Raw genomic sequence first — 20,165 nt, forward strand, 5'->3', positions numbered from 1 at the left:
ATCTAAAAATACATTACAAGTAATAAGTTGTCTATTCACAGAGATGTGATTATATATTAAACTTACCTTTATTTTATTTTTCAACATTTTCAATTGGCATATTATAGCTATAAACACTGATGGGATTTATTGTTGCATATTTATCCATGTACACAGTATAACAATATAATTTGGCTAATATCATTCTCCAGTACTTCCACACTCTCTCTGTCTCATACCTCTGGGTCCTTTTCCTGTAACTGATCTCCCTTTGATTTTTAGGAATTCTGCTCACATCTTTGTTGTCCTTTTTCCTCTCTAGCTGAGCATATGATAGAAAACATATAACCCTTAACCTTCTAAGGTTGACTTATTTCGCTTAACATGATGCTCTCTAGTTCCATCCATTTTTCTGCAGATGACAATTTCATTTTTCTTTATGGAAGAATAAAACTTCATTATGTTTTTATATCACAGTTTCTTTATCTATTTATCTGTTGATGATACATAGGCTGATTATATATGTCATCATGATTCAGTTTGGGCAGATCATATGTTTCTAGAAATTTGTTGGTGTCATTGAGATTTTCTATTTTACTGGAGTGTAAATGTTCAAAATAGTTTCTGATTGCTAGAAATGATGAGCATTTTTTCATATATCTGTTGATTGATTGTATATCCTCTTCTGAGAAATGTCTGTTCAGGTTCTTGGCTCATTTGTTGACTGGGTTATTTATTTATTTATTTTTTGGTGCTTAGTTTTTAGAGATTAGTGCTCTATCTGATGTGTGAGGGGTAAAAATTTGCTCCCAGGATGTAGGCTCTCTGTTCACCTCACAGATTGTTTCTTTTGCTGTGAAGAAGCTTTTTAGTTTGATTCCATCCCATTTATTGATTCTTCGTTTTAATTCTTGTGCTATAGGAGTCTTATTAAGGAAGTTGAAGCCTAATCCCACATGATGAAGATTAGGGCCTACCTTTTCTTCTATTAGACTAAAAGAGAAATGCAAGTCAAAACTACTCTAAGACATCATCTCACTCCAGTCAGAATGGCAGCTATTATGAAGACAAACAACAATAAGTGTTGGCAAGGATTTGGGAAAAAAGGTACCCTCATACATTGCTGGTGGGACTGCAAATTGGTGGAGCCAATCTGGAAAGTAGTATAGAGATTCCTTGGAAAACTGGGAATGGAACCACTGTTTTGATCCAGCTATCCCACTTGTCAGATTATACCCAAAGGACTTAAAAACAGCATATTACAGGGACACAACCACATCAATATTTATAGCAGCACAATTCACAATAGCTAAACTGTGGAATAGATGCCCTTCAGTAGATAAATGGTAAAAAAAAAGTGGCATATATACATAATGCAATATTACTCAGCAATAAAAGAGAATAAAATTATGGCATTTGCAGGTAAATGGATGAAGTTGGAGAAGATAATGCTAAGTGAAGTTAGCCAATCCCTAAAAAACAAACGGTGAATGTTTTCTCTGTTATAAGGAGGCTGACTCATAGTGGGTAGGGAAGGGGGAGCATGGGATGAATAGAGGAACTCTAGATAGGGCAGAGGGGTGGGAGGGGAAGAGAGGGGGCAGGGAGTTAGCAAGGAGGGTGGAATGTGATGGACATCATTATCCAGAGTACATGTATGAAGACACAAATTGGTGTGAACATACTTTATATACAACCAGAGATTATGAAAAATTGTGCTGTATATGTGTAATAAGAATTGTAATGCATTCTGCTGTCATTTATTTTTTAAAAATCAATTAAAAATTAAATAAATTAATAAACAAAAAATAGTTTCTAATTATCTTCTGTATTTTAATAGTATCTGTTGTGATGTTTCCTCTTTCATCATGAATTTTTATAATTTGAGTTTTCTCTCCTTTTGGTTAGGGTGGCTAAGGGTTTTTCAATTTTATTTATTTTTTCAAAGAACCAGCTTTTTGTTTTGTCAATTTTTTTCAATTGTTTCTTTTGTATATTTGATGTCCCGTAAGCCTGTTATATTGATTTTCCAATTCATTCTTCAGGTTTGGGAAATTTTCTGATATTATTTCATTGAAAAGATGTGCATTCCTTTGATTTGAATTTCTGTGCCTTCCTCTATCCCAATAAATCTTAAATTGTTCTTTTCATGCTATCCCATAATTCTTGGGTGTTTTGTTCATGGTTTCTGTGTGGTCAACATTATTTTCAAGATTATGTTTTGTCTTCATTGTCTGAGGTTCTGTCCTCCAAGTGATACAGTCTGTTGGTGATGCTTTCTACTGAATTTTTAATTTGGTTTACTGTTACCTTCATTTCAAGGATTTATGTTTGGTTATTTTTCAGAATCTCTCTTTCTTGAAGTAATCTTTTGTTACCTGTATTTGTTCTCTTATCTTTTTATTGGAGTGATTATTTGTTGCCTGTATTTGCTCTCTTATCTCACTCTTTACTTTGCAGGTCATTTTATTTATGTACATTTCGAACTCCTTCTGACATTTCTACTGTGCTATCAATGGATTCTATTATTGTATCATCTTGGTTTGTTTGGGGCACTTTCTTCTGTTGTCTTTTCATGCTTTCTGTGTGTCTTCTCCTCTAGTAGTGCAGATCCAAGGTGTTACAGTTTCTACCTTATAATCTTATAGTGCCCCTGCAAGTTTCTAATGTCTTGCCTTTAAGGGGGAGATCAATATTAATAGCACCCAAGGCAAACAGTATACCTCCTTAAACCAAATAGTTACTGTTTAGATGATTACAGTTTTGTCACAATAAACAGAAATGGTGTGTTCAGTTATTATCTGCAATATAAACAGGAGATTTGCAAAGGGTTCTAAAGTTTCTACTAGTGGACAAAGAAGTGGGGGGTGTGTGTGTGGGATGTGATATTTATGAGTTAGGATGCGAGAATATAGAGGTATTAGATCATAGGAAGGGTGAAAGAGGAATCAAAAGAAGTTGGCTGTTAACAGGAGAAAGAGAGAAAGATGTGACCCCATGCAAGGCTCTTTCCTACCTCTGTAACAAGATGGTGGCTATTAGCATACCTAGCAGGGGTACTTCTGGTGTAACCAAGCCTGAAGGGACCTTGTTGATGATCTTTTGGGTCCTGGCTGTTGTCCCTAAATAGAAGCAGCCACGTCCCTAGATGGTGGTGGTGCTAGCATTAAATCTGTAAGTACCTTGGTGTTGGGCTTCCAGTCCCTGGCTGGTGTCCCAAGTGGAAGCTGTACCACTAAAGATGGTGGTGGCGGCCGCATAGGTAACCCGAGATGGTGGTGGAGGTATTCTAAGATGGAGGCGACCACTTTCAGAGATGAGGCTGAAAGGGGCCCTGCAATGGCCTTGGGTGGCCTGCTCGGAGATGCAGTGCTGTGGTGTCTGGTTCAGTGGTGGGCAGCTGCCACCAGGCCCTGTCCGTTGTCCCAAGATTGAGGCTACTATATGGGGAAGGCTATGGTGATGGCTGCAGTGTTCCAAGATGGAGGCAGGCCTGGGTGGCTATGTGTTGGTAAATGGGGAGCTACAGGATGGTCCTCTGCACTGGTCGGCAGTCTTTTGTGCAGGTAGGTGGTCCTGTCATGGTCCTGCATGGGCTGCATGTGGGTCATTGGTCCTCACGTCCCCAGATTTCTTAGTCTCTACAGCAGTCTGACTGTCCAGTATTGAATTTTGGTGAAATCCCTCTTTTACCCACCTTGCAGAGAAACAGTCTACCACCGCTTGAATCCCAAGCCACAGAGTGACTAGGAATGCATCCTTCCTCTAGCCCGCCATCTTGAATCCCCCTTGCCTTTAGTTTTGAGTTCTTCATTAAGTGATGTAATAAAAATAGTGGGCCTAGTGAAATTGAAGCTCCTACATAACCCCTTCTTCAGCTTCAGGTGAAGAATGCAATTAACTATTTCATTACTGAAATGTGTTGACAACACAAAGGAAGGTTTTAAGCTAAGAACAAATCATAAATTATTCCTCATTAATGTTTCTTACTTTGTAGATTTATTGAAGTAGTTATTGGCTCCAAAAAATGGGACATTAACTAACATTATGAGTACTTAAATTATTGAATCAAAAATGCAGTGATCCTATGGAAAACTTATTAATCGGTACTGACAGTTTATTAATTCAGAGCAAAAATTCAGCTTTAGAAAAGTGAAGTAGAAGTGATGTTTAATTAGTGTTATTTGAATCCCAAAGAAGACTTAATAGTACTAATAGAGCAAAGTCAATGTGTATATGAGACAAAGTTTTATTATTTTGAAACATTTGGTATAAAAATTCAATTGAATTAAAACATCAGAAGAAATTAGAATATTTCTTACAGAAAAAGAATGTATTAGATTTAAAGAATTTTTTTCTGGAGAGTAATTTAAGGAGATTAAGTTGCTGGAATACTGATTAATGGTGAAAATAGAGATTTTGGTCTGTTGAGGCAAAAGCTTCTCTTTTGCCATTTGCTGCCACTTGTGCTTTTTTGGTGATGGTTGCTATGTAGATTTTGAAGAAAATAGCATCTTGTTCAGAAGCGAAGTGTAGCGTAAAACCTAATATAGTTGAACATTTATGATGGGAAAGGGATGAATTTGCTAAGTCAGAAAAAGTAGAAAAAAGGAATCTGAAGAAAATAAGATGAATACTAGTTTAGTCCAAGTACAGTGAAAAGGGAAAAGTCATGCTGCCTATGAACAAGATTAATTTCCCTGTTGAAAGACAAATCTGTTTAAATTGGGCTATTAAAAATGGAAAACTAAAAATAAACAATAGCAAAAATATTTGAAAGCCTTAAAAATAGTGATAAAGGTTGAAAAGTTGTAGATAGTAGTAAATGGATAGGCAAAAAGATTTCAGGACACCAGTAAAGTCCAAAACAAATCAAAATATAATTTATTTCAAAGGTGTATATAAAGTATTTTAATGACAAAATATGAAGCATTAAGAAATGTTAAAAGACATGATTTTGGAAAATGATGGGTCAAAGTTGCTCATATGTAACAACATTAGCAACTAAACATGAATACAAAATTCTTTTTATTGTGAGATTTTGATCCCTTTCAACAATAACCTTTGTTTGATGAAGAATTTAAATCCTCATGTATATTAAAAGATTTCCTATTGCAAATTATTCTACAACTTTAATTTTCTGTGTTTTTTATGCCCCAAGATCTAAGTAAGCTTGACAAAAATGTTGGATTTGTAAACAAATTTACTTTTCAAATTCTTTACCTGGAAATATCTAGATCAAATTTTGTGTGTAAAAGAGGCTGGTTTATATTAGATATAAATTAGATAATTCAAATTAAAATGATGTTAGTCTTATACTTAGTCATAGGTAAGAGTTTTTAAGATTTATTTTTGTTTTGAGAGTGTAAATGAGTTACTCAAAATATCAAGATTATTGATTGTTCTTATAGTGTTTGCATTATTTTCTGAAACCTAGTTTACTTGTCATTTTGCCAGTGATCTACTCTTTTTTTTTAAGAGAGGGAGAGAGAGAGAGAATTTTTTAATATTTATTTTTAAATTTTCGGCAGACACAACATCTTTGTTTGTATGTGGTGCTGAGGATCGAACGGGGCCACACGCATGCCAGGCGAGCGCGCTACCGCTTGAGCCACATCCCCAGCCCCAGTGATCTACTCTTGAGTATAGCAGAAACTAGTTTTCCAGCCTTATAAGCATATATATGAAGATTAAGAAGAGATCATATATATACAATTTGGGATAAACTTGACTTCTTCAAGGGTTTTGAATTTGTGAAAGTAGGATCTTATCAACCACTAACATTTGTGAAATGCTTTTCGGTGTACAAAGCATATATATTTTGCACATTTTATGCTACTGCTTATTGTGAATATGGTAACATCAAGAGTTGAGTTGTCTGTTCTGATTCAGTGAATCATAGATCTTACCAATCCCAAACTTTCCTAAGAATGTTGTTTTTTTTGAAGGAGTCTCAAATAGTGAGAAACAGATTTGAAAAATGTCCCTTTCTTCTGTATTAGGAGATGTCATGGTTTTGAATTAACAGAGAAGTTTTGAGTATTATGTGTAAAATCATTGCCCAAAGGCAGTTTTTTTTTGAATTCTGATTTTATATTCTCATAATTACACAGCTTTTTTCATTACCCTTCGTTTTCCAGTTATATATTTAGAATCTGTAATTCCAGCCTTATTTACAATAAGCAGTTTAGATGGTTGAGCTCTTCCTTGCTAATCACATTTTCTAAATGGGGACTCCTTAGTTTTCTTCTAATAAATACTCTTAACAGGTTAAAAGTACCATTTGACTTGAGGTGATTATCATGTTTACTAGGACCTCTGGTTGAGCTCTTTTTATTCTTCCTCCTCTTTCTTTATAAGCCTGAGTTACAAGCCTGTAGTTAATTCTTTCCATCCCAATGCATAAGAGTGATGGATTTTGTTTTGTGTGGAAAATTTAAGTTTGGTAAAGTAATTGTTTTAAGTTGTTTTGTTCCATACATTGTCAGTATTCTCAGTTTTTAGTTCATACTTTGGGAAAGGGTCAATTAGGGCTAGGGATTGTGTTACTAAATAGTCTCAAATATAACAGGCTATCCCTAAATTCTAAGTAGTTATTGATTGTTTAATATCATGTTTCATCATGAGAATTTTTAGGAGTATGTTTAAAACTACTACCCCTTTATTAGAAAGTGGAGTTAATATGAAATAAAGTTGCGATTTGTTGCTGAGAACATAAGCCTTCTTCAGTTTATTGTAAGTCACATCAGGGTATGGATCCATTAGCAAAAAGAACATGTTATGGTTCTCTTTTTTCTCATTCACAGCTCTTCTTTTTTATTTTTGGTATCAGGGATTGAACCCCTGGTGCTTAAACACTGAGCCACATTCCCAGCTCTTTTTAAATTTTTTATTTTGAGACTGGGTCTCCCTTAAGTCTTTGTTAAATTGCTGAGGCTGGCTTTGAGTTTTCAGGCTCCTCATCCCCTGGGATTACAAGGTGTAGTGCCCTGCTCATTCACTGTTTACTTTAACCATACTTAAGTTTTGTTTACATTGTAGAGAGCCCTCAAAACTAGTAACACATTTAAAAAAAATTCTCTAAGAAGCTCTTAGTTTTAGGGTAACGTACACTTTCTAGGAAAGGACATAATAAAAAAAAAAAAACAACCTTAATATAGAAGAGCTGTTCTGTGTTTTAAAAGGAAGATTTTCAAGTATACTTGTGAATAAATCTAATGGTCTGGCTTAATTTACTTTGATTGTAGATAATAATTGTACAGAAAATTAAAGATAATTTTTTTTTGTTATTGTTGTTGTACTGGGGATTGAACTCAGGGACACTACTACTGTTTACATCCCCAATCCATTTTATTTTTTATTTTGAGACAGGGTTTCAGTAAGTTGCCAAGGCTGGTCTCGAATTTGAGATTCTCCTGTCTCAGCCTCCTTAGTCTCTTGGATTTTAGGCATTGTGCCACAGCATCTGGCTGAAAAAATTTTAATATTTCATATACCCAAGAATTCTCTTTGTTAATGATGTAAAGGTTATTTGAAAGGATTAAAGTCATAGAATCATAGAATTTTGAAATTGCCAGAACTTTAGAACTCAAAATGACCCACTTGCTTTAAAAGAAAGAGATACTTAATGTATAGTTAATAGAAACTATTATATTTATATATTATACTTGGGCCTAGATGTGATAATTTAATTATGTACGTTCAGTTTTATCTCATTGACAGGACTCTCTCTTGAGTTTTCTTTCAAGGATTTGCATTTATTCACCAAGTCATTGTTTTTTTTTTTCTTTTTGCAACTAGGGATTTTAAAAATGAATGAAAAAGAGCTGGAAACAAACCCACAGCGGCGGAAATTTCCTAAATGGATGACAGTGCAGAATAAAAAATGTGCTGTAGAAGAAAGAAAGGTATATTATTTATTGATTATTCTTTCAGATGGGGAATTTAATTTAAATTTGGCTGTAGAATGAGTCAACCCTCACTTGTAAACTTCAGGTAATTATTTAGGTTAGTGTTTCTGATGTGTGAATGAACCAGCATCTAGTTCTAGAATGGGTGAATAGTAATAAATTTTGGGTTTACAAATGAGAACTTCTTGGGTTTTACAAAATGAGAACTTTGCTGTATATTCCCCCTTTATGTCAGTTTACATGGTTGGCCTTAGTAGTTTATTTGAATTCAGATAATTTAGAAACACTAACACTGGTGAATTTTGGGGGGAAATCAGTTTAAGACCTTCTAGAATTAAGTTCTGACAACCAGTTATCAGCATTTTTAAAAAATATTTTTTAGTTGTAGATTGACAAAATACCTTTATTTATTTATATATATGTGGTGCTGAGGATCGAACCCAGTGTCTCACTTATGCTGGGCGAGTGTTCTACCACTCAGTGGACTTTATTATTTTGGTGAACATTTATTATTTAATATGAACTTTACTTGTATTTGTGTTGAATTTTATTTTTCTCAAGGCATGTATTCTGAAGAGTGTTTTTGAAGATGACCTTCCCTTCTTAGAATTCACAGGATCTATTATATATAGCTATGAAGCTAGTGATTGCTCTTTCCTGTCAGAAGATATTTGGTAAGAGATTTGAATTTCATTGATTTTTGCATCCTTAGAAGATAATAACTATTTAGTTAATATTTGTGAGTATAGTGAGTTTTATAGTTGAGATGTGTTCCAGAGGAAATTAATTCTACAATATAGAGTATTAGTAAGTTCTAGTCTACTTTTTAAATAAAAATAAAATCATTATGAAAATTAAATTTGTAATATCTGTTCATTCATAAGCAATTTAGAAAAAAGGCAAAAATTATTCAACCTCTAAATGTTGAGTAATATAATATAAAACCTTATTTAAAATATCAACATAGTAATATTGAATAATGGCTATGATTGGTTCTCTTATTTGCTTAGTGACAGTATCACCAAGTGGTCCTTAAAAAGAACATTAGAAATGACTGCTGGTACTGTTAATAGTTGCTGTAACAAAATTATCACAGACTGGGTAAATTATAAAATTATTTCTCACAGTTTTGAAGGCTGAGAAGTCAAAAATCCTGGCACTGGCATTTTGTGGGGGCCTCTGTACTGTGTCATAAGATGGTAGAAGAACAAGTGAACAGAGAAAGGAAAAGAGCATAAGGAGCTAAACTTAAATCAAATCTGCTCTCTTGATAACCTATCCATTCATGTGATAACATTATCAATCCATTCAGGAGGGCAGAGTACTCTTATTAGCCACCTCTCCTAACATTGTTGCACTGAGGTTTAAATTTCCATATGAGTTTTGGAGGTGATATTTATTTATTTATTTATTTTAAATTTTTATTGTTGGTTGTTCAAAACATTACATAGTTCTTGACATATCATATTTCACACTTTGATTCAAGTGGGTTATGAACTCCCATTTTCACCCCGTATACAGATTGCAGAATCACATCGGTTACACATCCACTGATTTACATATTGCCATACTAGTGTCTGTTGTATTCTGTTGCCTTTCCTATCCTCTACTATCCCCCTTTCCCCTCCCCTCCCATCTTCTCTCTCTACCCCATCTACTGTAATTCATTTCTCCCCCTTGTTTTTTTTTTCCCTTTCCCCTCACTTCCTCTTGTATGTAATTTTGTATAACCATGAGGGTCTCCTTCCATTTCCATGCAATTTCCTTTCTCTCTCCCTTTCCCTCCCACCTCTCGTCCCTGTTTAATGTTAGTCTTCTTCTCATGCTCTTCCTCCCTACTCTGTTCTTAGTTACTCTCCTTATATCAAAGAAGACATTTGGCATTTGTTTTTTAGGGATTGGCTAGCTTCACTTAGCATAATCTGCTCTAATGCCATCCATTTCCCTGCAAATTCCATGATTTTGTCATTTTTTAGTGCTGAGTAATACTCCATTGTGTATAAATGCCACATTTTTTAATCCATTCATCTATTGAAGGGCATCTAGGTTGGTTCCACAGTCTTGCTATTGTGAATTGTGCTGCTATGAACATTGATGTAGCAGTGTCTGGAGGTGATATTTAAACCAAAGCAAATTGGAACTGTAATCTTTCAGTCTAAACCTCTTGAAACATTTTATAAGCAGAAGTAGTAAGGAAGTAAATCAGATCTGTTTTCTTTTTCTTTTTTTTAATTGTGCATCATAATTTTACATAATAATGGATTCATCCTGCCATATTTGCACATGCACCTAATTTGCTCAGTCTCCTTTTCTATCTTCCTTTTCCCTTCCTTTTTTCTTCCATCTTCTTTGAAGTTGTTACACCTATCTTTTTAAAAAAACAAAAAAACCAAAAAAAAACCCAAACAAACCTGTTACATGTTGGGTTAAAAAAAAGAAATAAATTAAGCTATTTATTAATGTTCTGGTGATAGATGTAATCTAGAAATAGTATTCAGTTGTCCTCACTTCCACTCCAGTCCTTTGGGTTTTATTGTATTGAATTAAATTAGACTCACAGAGAGGGTAAATTCTTTATATATTAACTTCACTAGCTACCTTTGATATACCTATAGTATATCATATCTAAAATCAAAACATATAAATGATTTGAAGAATTAGGGTGTTGATGAATTGTATTTGCTTTATAAGAGACAGGCAGAATTTTTGTTTTTTTTTAATCCCCTGTTCTGTGGTCACTTTTAAGATTTATACCATCTATCAAACTAAAAAGCTTCTTCACAGCAAAGGAAACAATCAAGAATGTGAAGAAAGCCTATAGAATGGGAGAAAATCTTTGCCACCTGTGCCTCAGACAGAGCATTAATCTCCAGTATATATAAAAGAACTCAATGCGGCTGAGGTTGTGTCTCAGTGGTAGAGTGCTTGCCTAGCATATGTGAGGCCCTGGGTTCGATTCTCAGCACCACATACGAGTAAACAAAGTTAAAATCCATTGGTAACTAAAAAAAAAACTCAAAAAACTTTAACACCAAAAAACTCAGATAACCCAATTAATAAATGAGCAAAGGACCTGAACAAGCACTTCACAGAAGAAATATGATCCGTCAACAAGTGTATGAAAAAGTGTTCAACATCTCTAGCAGTTAGAGAAATACAAATTAAAATTATACTGAGATTCCATCTTACTCCAGTCAGAATGGCAATTATCAAGTATACCAATTAACAATAAATGTTGGTGAGGGTGTGGGGGAAAATATTCAGTTACACATTGTTGGTCGGATTGCAAATTGGTGTAGCTGCTCTGGAAATCAGTATCCAGATTCCTCAGAAAAACTTGGAATGGAACCACCATTTGACCTAGTTTTCTCACTCTTTGGCATATACCCAAAGGACTTAAAATCAGCATACTACAATGATGCAGCCAGCTCAATTCACAATAGTTAAACTTTGGAACCAATCTAGGTTCCCTTCAACAGATGAATAGATAACGAAACTGTGGCATATACATACAATGGAATACTACTCAGCCATAAAAAGAAATGAAATTATGACATTTGCTGGTAAATAGATGGAGTTAGAGACTATCATGTTAAGTGAAATAAGGCAATCCCAAAAAACCAAAGTTGGTATGTTCTCTCTGATACGTGGATGCTAACTCACAATAAGGGGTGTGGGTAGGGAAGAATGGAAGTACTTTGGATTAGACAAGGGAAATGAATGGAAGGGTGTGGGGAATGGGAATAGGAAAGATAATAGAATGAATCAGACATTACTCTCCTATGTGCACATATGAATATAATGACCAATGTAATTCTACATCAGGTACAACCAGAAGAGTGGGAAGTTGTACTCTATATATGTATAACATGTCAAAATACATTCTACTGTCATGTATAGCTAATGAGAACAAATAATAAATATAGCTGTTTAAAAAAAAATATTTATACCATTACAGGTTTCCCCCAATTTATGATGTGTCTTTGTATAGTGTGGTTTGTATTTATCCTGCTTTGGATTCATTGAGTTTTTGTTTGTTTGTTTGTTTGTTTTTTTGGGGGGGGATTTGTGGGTTTATTGCTTTTATCATACTTGAAAATTTGCTTCAAATATTTTTTCCTTGCATCCTGATACACAAGTTAGCGTGCTTAATTCTGTTTCTATTTTCTCTTTTGATTTTTTCCTCTTTGTGCTTCATTTTGAATAGTTTCTTTTGCTTTCTTTTAAGTTCACGATTTTTTTCTTCTGTAGTATCTCATCTGTTTATCTCATAAATTTTTTATTGTGGTTATACTTTTCATTTCAAGAAATTCCATTTAAAAATATATATCTACCATTTTGGGTCTCATATTCATGCCTTTAAAATATTCTTGAACATAATTTAATTGTCTCAATTTCATTATTTTAGGCCTTTTTTTCCCCTTCTTTTATTGAGTTGTTGTTCTCCTGGTTATGACAACATTTTCCTGTTCTCATGACTTCTAATTTTTTTTTTTGATTAGGCATTGTGATTTTTATCTTGTTTGATTTTGTTGTCTTTCAAAGAAAGGAGTTTTGATTGTCAGATAGTTAAGTAACTTAAAGATCAACTTTATATTTTAAGTTATATTTTTAAGCCCTTAACTCTTATGGGTACTTTAAGCCATTTAAAGGTGTGATTCTTTTGGAATCTTTTAACTCTTAATACCTAGGAATTATTCAATTTATAGTCTACTAGTAGTTCTTTGCTTAGACTCATAGAATTTCAGTCTGTGCATGCTTGTCTTAGTATTTTACAAAGTCTCAAGGATAGCCTAGGAAGACTTATGGAGCTCTTTTCCTGCCTAATGCCCTTCTCTCCAAAAATATGCCTTACAACTTCCAATTGATTTAGTTTCTGAGTTTAGTGTTATTTAATCAATTCACAAGGTACATCACTTTTATTGGCTTTAATTCAATGAAAGTTCTTTTATTTCATTTTATTTCATTTCAATCTTAATTACTAATAATCTGTAACACTCAAGTCACACATTCTACTTCACATAATGATATACATAGGTTAAAGTAAAGCTAAGAAAGGGTTAAGACAGCCAAGGAAGCCACAGGGTTTCAAGGAGGCAATGCCAAGAGAAAGATAGGATACAGATACAAAATTGTTATGTGGTCAGATAAGGGAACCAGTTTAGGAGAGTTGAGTCAGGGTACAGTTTATAGTGCCCTTTGAGATAACATCTGTTATGAGCTCAGTGGTCAGCATTTCCTCGATAGTTTTTATACTACTTTAGTGTTTTATATTCTCAAATATATATTATTTTGTCCATTTGAAAACATTTAAAAATGTTGTCAAACTGTATGTATACTATGTATTTGTATTTTTTCAGTCAACATTATGTTTTTGAGGGCTTTTCATATTGATCTGTGTAGTTCCATTTTGACTTTTATATGATGTTTATATGATATTTCATTGTTTTAGTATGCTACAATATGTGCATTCTCTGATCGACAGAACTTTAGTTTCCAATTTTTTGCCAGTAGGAACAATGTTGCAATTAACATACTTAAACATGTTTGTCTCTTTGTATATGTGTAAGAATTTCATATATTTGTAACAAAAAATTCCCAAGTCATAGTGTTTATACATTTTCAATTAGAAACTGTGAAAGTTTTTTTCCAAAAGAATTTTACCAATTTATATTTTCATCAGTATCAGTAATGAGCAGTCTCACACATATTTGTTTGTCTTAGCATTTGATACTGTGAACCTTTAAATTTTGCCGATTGGATACATGTGAAAGAGTGTAGAGAAAATTGGTATCTTCATATAGTTATTTAGGTTTATTGGCCATTTGAATTTCCTTTTGGAATTGACTATTGCTGTTTTCCTCCATTCTTCTGCTGGATTATTTATCTTATATGTTTTTTCATTCCCTCCATCCCTCCTTCTTTCCCAGAGGTGTTTTACTGCTGAACTACACCAGCACCTTTTATTTTTTGTTTTGAGACAACCTTTCATAAGTTGCTTAGGGTCTTACTAAGTTACTGAGGCTGGATTCCAATTTGTGATCCTCCTGTTTCAGCCTTCTGAATTGCTGGGATATAGGGTGTGCCACCATGCCTGGCTTCTTAATAATATTTTGAGGAACTTTTAATATTTTCTGGTTATTATCAGTTTTATGTATCACAGATATCTTCTCCCATTATATGGTTTGTCTTTTAGATTTTGTTTGTCATTTAATTTTAAAATGATGTCTTTAGTTCTGCAATTGTTTAAAATTTTAATGCAATTAACTTACACTATTCTTCCGGTCAAAACCCCCCACCCCCCAGCATGAATCTGTCTGATGGAGATGTGATAGGATTTGATATGGAATGGCCGCCAGTATACAGTAAAGGGAAACTAAGCAGAGTTGCACTAATTCAATTGTGCGTGTCTGAAAGCAAATGTTACTTGTTTCACATTTCATCAATGGCAGGTTGGTTATCTCTTTTTCTTTGTTTCATTTTTATATTGCTGATAATTGTAATATGTTAACTTTATCCCTGTAAAATTAAACTCTTTCATTACCTGGTACTTCTTTTTTTTTCTTTTCTTTTTTTTTTTTTTTAATTGGTTGTTCAAAACATTACACAGCTTACCTGGTACTTCTTTCATCATCTTACATTTATTTAACTATTTAGTTTCCATCTGATTCACTCATATTCATGTTTAATTTTCATAGCACCCTGTGAAGCATTGATATTTTTTCTGTTTTAAAGAAGAGAGAAATGAACTTTTGAGGATCTGGATGGAACTTTAGAGGATCTGGATGACCAGTAATACACTGTTGGTTCTAGCAGAGTACTCACACTCATTTTTTCTTACCATTTATTAATCAGGAGTTTTTGATTTAGGCAAGAAAAGAAATACTTGAGGTGAACGTGTTTCCGAATTTAAACTTAACATAAGCAATTTAAAAAATACAAATGGCATGTGTAAGAAATAGAGAATAAATCCATTATACTTAACAGAACTTATGGAAATAACAAAATGTTATAGTTTTTCCCCAGGGATTAAAAATGTTGCTTGAAAATAAAGCAATTAAAAAAGCAGGTGTAGGAATTGAAGGAGATCAGTGGAAACTTCTACGTGACTTTGACATCAAATTGAAGAGTTTTGTGGAGTTGACAGATGTTGCCAGTGAAAAGGTAGAAATAACAAGTGTATTATTTTCATAAACAAGACGATACTATGGTTTTTCTCTGTGGATGGTATCTTGTTTTTTAAAAAAAATAATTTAAGCTATGTACTGTTTTGTATGAGTACAAAGGTTCTGAGTGAATGTACCATAATGAAACCTTCAATTTTAATCCATCATTTTGGCAGTACTTAGTTTCTTTAAGTTTCCTGTCTTTCTTATCCCCAATTCTTGGTATTGTTTGACTTTATTTTCTATTGCAAATTTAAATATTTATTTTAAGTTTTTTTATAAAGTATTTGTACCAATAACTTTTTTTTTAAGAGAGAATATAAAGTAGCTATTGTGATATAATTCTCTGAGTGGAAGTTTGACCATTAATTCCACTTCCTATATTTCACATATTTTATTAATGAAGTCATTAAATTCTCATATATGGCTGGGCTGTGGAAAGCATACTAAACTATTGGGCTTTTCCCCCCATGAACAATACTTGTAAAGTCCAAGAATTTTAATACCTACATTGGCAAAATTCCAGAGTTAAATTCTTATACTGTAGACTACAAATGAGATTTTTAGTGACAGAAAATTTACTGAGGGTTGTTTATTTGTGGCCTGGTCATGTGGTGGTATTCAGGAATATCTGATAATAGAAGAAAGTAATTTTTGCTATGTTGCTTTCTTATTACTTCTAGCTGAAATGTATAGAGACCTGGAGCCTCAATGGTCTGGTTAAACATCTCTTAGGTAAACAGCTTCTGAAAGACAAATCAATCCGCTGTAGCAATTGGAGTAATTTTCCTCTCACTGAGGACCAGAAACTATATGCAGCCACTGATGCTTATGTACGTACTTAAAGATTTTTAGGTTGTTACGTATTTTTTAAACCTTAGCATAAATTACTTTAGAATAACTTTATTGTGGAAGAGGCATAAACTCTACCAAGATAATTAATATCAGTTTGGCAGCAAGAAATGCTTTCATGAATTGAAACTTAAGTCTTGGTATTAATTAGCAAGTATCAGTCAAAACATTGCTCAGTACTAGTTATTTTCATTGTCATGAAGCCAAAATAATGTGTAATTTGTATATAGAAAAAATGTGAAACTTGCTGAAATCATGAAAGACTAATAAGCTCAGGCTTGGAACGCACAAATGGTATTGATGATGTATTCAATAATTGCTTATAGCAATTCAGAATAAGAATAGTTGCAAGACATTTTCTATATTGAAACTGGCCTTATTTCTTATATTTAAACTGTGGCAAAAATTTAGAAAAATTGCCTCCAAATTTAACTTGCTGCTTCTGTTAGATATATTTTTATTAGTACAAGTTTATATATAGTCAAATCTCAGCTTATCTTTACAGATAGCATTATTTGTATATATGTATTTAATATGAGGAATATATTTTGTTCCACAGTTAATTTCTTTTTCCCTAATTCATAATTTCATTTCTTGATGAATTTATTGTTTTCCATTTTGCATCTATTTTTAGGAATGTAAGCTTAATTTGTAACCAGAAAAATAATTTGTTTTTTCTTGGCAGGGTAATAGGGTGATACTTTTCCTTTAAAAAAAATTAAAAAACTTTTCAAACTATCAAAAGTTCTGTAGCACCTTCATTTGTGAAAAATCATTTTACTTGACTATTCCTGTTAACCATGCTTAGAAGGAGAACTGCTCATACACTAACATTCTCAGCTGATTTATTGAAATGGAAGGAAGTAGATATCTGTAATCAAAGCAGATTCTCTCACTATAATGTATTTTGTTAAATTGTATTTATAAGTCATATGATACCTGCTCATATATTGAGTGTTTATAAACGAAAACATATTTTAAGGCTGAGGCAGGTTACTTTCTCCATTCTTACAAATGGAATGGTGATTAAATGAAGATATTTGTGTACCATAGTAGGTTAAATTCAGTATTCTGGGTGCTTTGGAAATCATACTTTTGGATTTATCTAAAGCTGAGATGTATACCTTTATTTTGGTTATCTTTAACCTGCACCTATTTTTCTGTTTTCCTGTAGGCTGGTCTCATTATTTATCGAAAATTAGAAATTTTGGATAGTGCTATGCACATGTTTGCTCCAAATAAAGGTATGTTATGATCTAAAAAGATAAAAGGTGAATTTTCTTTTTTTTTGTGAGATTTATTTAAGAAAAAACCCCAATATTCAGATATTTGTAAAGGTATTTTTCAATATTAGAACTTCTCAAATGTCTGAGCAGTGTTGATGTGAAGGTGAGATTTATCAAGATCAAAGATTAGAGTTTTAGGTATGTTACTTGTGGTAGAGCAGCATTTATCACTTTTGTAGCATTACTACAAAACAAAATTTTTTGGAATTTTGTTGGAAATTTGTTGGAATTGGGGCTTGTAGGTTTGATAATATCACCAAAGCAAAAAACTTTCCTCCAGGCTAGAGATTATGCATCCTTGCTATAACTATTTAAAATGCTTTATATGTATAATGCTTTAAAATGTTTAAGATGCTTTATATTTTTCTAGTTTAAATTGTCATATTCTTTCTGCTGTGTTTCTTCACTCAACTTCAGTGCCCTTGTTAGATGTTGTGATGGATCAGTGACTGCATAAAGAGTTATGTGGAGTGGATGAGCATGCTTTTGTGTTATGTAGACCAGTGGTGGAATCCCAGTCGTGTGACCTGGGGTATATCTCTTTCCCTATGTTTGGAATGTGGATAATAGTACAATATCTATCTATATGCAGCTGTAGAGAGAGTTTTTAATACAGCTTGAGCTTCTCTAATCTGAAATATGGAAGGCTTTGAAATCCAGAACTTTTTGAGTGTCAACATGATGAACATATTTTGAGGTATTCAATAATATTTCCTAGAGAAAGTGATGTTTTAGGCAAGACCTTAAATATGAGCAGGCATTAGCTACCTGAAGAGAAAGGGAAAAGTGTTGTAGACCCAGGAAAGGCCAGATGCACAGTGTTAGAGATCAGAGATATGATGCTGGTTGTGAGCAATTGAAATATATTGAGTCTAATGGGGTAATATAGGAGAAGCAGAAAAGGGAAAGAAGACAGGCTGTGTTAAGAAGTTCACGTTTCCTCCCAAGAGCAATTGAAGATTTTAAACACAGGAGTGAAAAAACATTATATTTCAAAACAAAACAGATCAAAACAAAATTTGAACTATAGAGTACAAAGTGTAGGAGGGCAAAAGTCAAAGTGTGAATTCCCTTTGGGAGACTATGATAGTAAACCCAAATAAGAAGTAATGTTAACTTACCAGTTCTTTGTATTGAGTGATGTGGCTATGTCAAACTACATTTAGTAGATTGGTATTATCAACAGAATTTGAGATATGGATGAGAGGCCACGATTTTTTTTTATCCATTCATCCACTGAAGGGCATCTGGGTTAGCTCAGAGACCATTTTAATAGTCCAGATAACAGATGATAATTGTTTGGATTAGGCTAGTAGCAAAGAGAGGTGGTGAGAAGTGGTGGATTCTGTAGATTTTTGAATATTTAGTGAAGTATTTGTAGATGAATTCTAAGAGTCAAGACTGAAAGAACAATCAAGATATTTTGGTTGAATCAGTTGATAAATGGAAAGGTCAGTTATAGTGGAAGAATTTGAGAAGAACAAATTTTGGTGAAAAACATTTAGATTTCAATGTCGGACTTGATAAATTTTAAATGGCTTTGATACTTATATGATATTTTAGTTGGAAATGCAATTTTGGAGTTCAGGGAAAAGGTTGAGGTTGGAGATGTAACTTATGAAACTGGATGAGAAAATAGGGAATGAATGAGGGCTGAGGCTGTGGCTCAGTGGCAGAGCACTTGCCTAGCATGTGTGAGGCACTTGGTTTGATCCTTAGCACCACATAAAAATAAACAAATAAAATAAATGAATTTTGTTCATCTACATCTATGATTTTTTTTTAAGGGAATTAATGAAATAAAGAAGAGAAGAGGTATTGACATCAAAGGGCACTCCAACACTTAGGTGAGGAAGATAAGAGCAGCAAAGAGGACTGAGAAGGGGAATTAATGAAGCAGGAAGTATCAGATTGTGGTGTTCAGGGGCCAGGTGAAACTGTTTTAAGTAGGAGGAAGTTTTCAGCTGTTTTAAATTTCTGAGTTTGAGCGAGATGAGGATTCAGGGTTAACAATTAGGTTTAGTAAAGTAGAGGCCATTAGTAACATTTCCAGAGGCAGCTTTACTTTACTGATAGGGGTGAAAGATTAGTTGGAGTTAGTTTAGACGAAAATTGAGAAATTTGAGACAGTGAGTGTGGACAATTCTTTTAAGGGTATTTGTTGTAAATGAAAATAAAGATATGAATACAGATCAATATGTGGTTTGGAGAGTAGGAGGATAAAGTAGTCCTCTTATTGTTTCTATTTTCTTAGTGAAATTAGAGGTGAAACTATTTCTTGAGTAAAAGGAAGGATAAGCGGGTGTTGGAGGCTCAAAGAGAAAGGAAAAGTTGTCAAATAGTCATCTTTCCAGTGGGAACTATAGATCTGTGCCAGGAATTTAAAGTGAACTGAGTGATTCTCTTTGTGTTTTATTTTCATCTATATTCTTCTGCTTGGGTGTAGGTAAAAAAGCTGGATTTCATTAGAATAGGGGTTTTGCCAAATAAGTACCATTGAGGAGGAGAGCAAAGATGTTGAGAGTCTATGTATCAGATGAATGACTACTAAAATGGGAGTAAGAAAAGAAAGACAATGGAGTGGGACTAGGAGAATAATGAAAAAGGTGATAGGTTCAATAGATTTGGTTCTGAAAGTGTCAAATAATTGTATGGAAAGAAAGTCATGCTGGTGCTCATGGGGAATACTTATAATTGAATTTTTTCTTCTTTTTTATATTTTTTAATTGATGTGTACTTGGACTATTGAAGTGATGATTTTATTGGCAATTACAAGGTCAAAGATAGTGGCTGAAGTCAGCTGAAGAAAAATTATTGGAAATGGAGATGTCAAGGAATGGAAAAGGCCACATTTTTGGATGGACCATGTCTGTGAATGCTGAAATCACAAGGAATGATCACAGGAATAATTGTAGAGGGAAAGATAGTTAATGAACAAGGTGTTAAAATCAACACGTAAAGGCATGTGATTT

The 20,165-nt window shown here is 33.4% G+C and overlaps 1 protein-coding gene across 10 annotated transcripts in view; it reads left to right on the plus strand.

Annotated features, from left to right (window-relative positions):
• Positions 1 to 20,165, plus strand: part of Wrn (WRN RecQ like helicase) — a 139,864-nt gene that overhangs the window by 18,948 nt on the left and 100,751 nt on the right. For 8 of the 10 annotated variants that reach the window (XM_048792752.1, XM_048792753.1, XM_048792757.1 and 5 more), the window contains exons 2-7: positions 7,780 to 7,886; positions 8,451 to 8,563; positions 14,196 to 14,341; positions 14,905 to 15,053; positions 15,739 to 15,888; positions 17,082 to 17,151. In XM_048792752.1, the coding sequence (XP_048648709.1) occupies positions 7,780 to 7,886; positions 8,451 to 8,563; positions 14,196 to 14,341; positions 14,905 to 15,053; positions 15,739 to 15,888; positions 17,082 to 17,151 (735 nt within the window). Of the gene's footprint in view, positions 1 to 1,063; positions 1,087 to 7,779; positions 7,887 to 8,450; positions 8,564 to 14,195; positions 14,342 to 14,904; positions 15,054 to 15,738; positions 15,889 to 17,081; positions 17,152 to 20,165 lie in introns of those variants that run through there. The other 2 variants (XM_048792754.1, XM_048792760.1) reach the window with 2 other exon arrangements.

The sequence above is a fragment of the Marmota marmota genome, unplaced genomic scaffold, assembly GCF_001458135.2.
Source record: "Marmota marmota marmota unplaced genomic scaffold, marMar, whole genome shotgun sequence".
Lineage (NCBI taxonomy): Eukaryota > Metazoa > Chordata > Mammalia > Rodentia > Sciuridae > Marmota > Marmota marmota.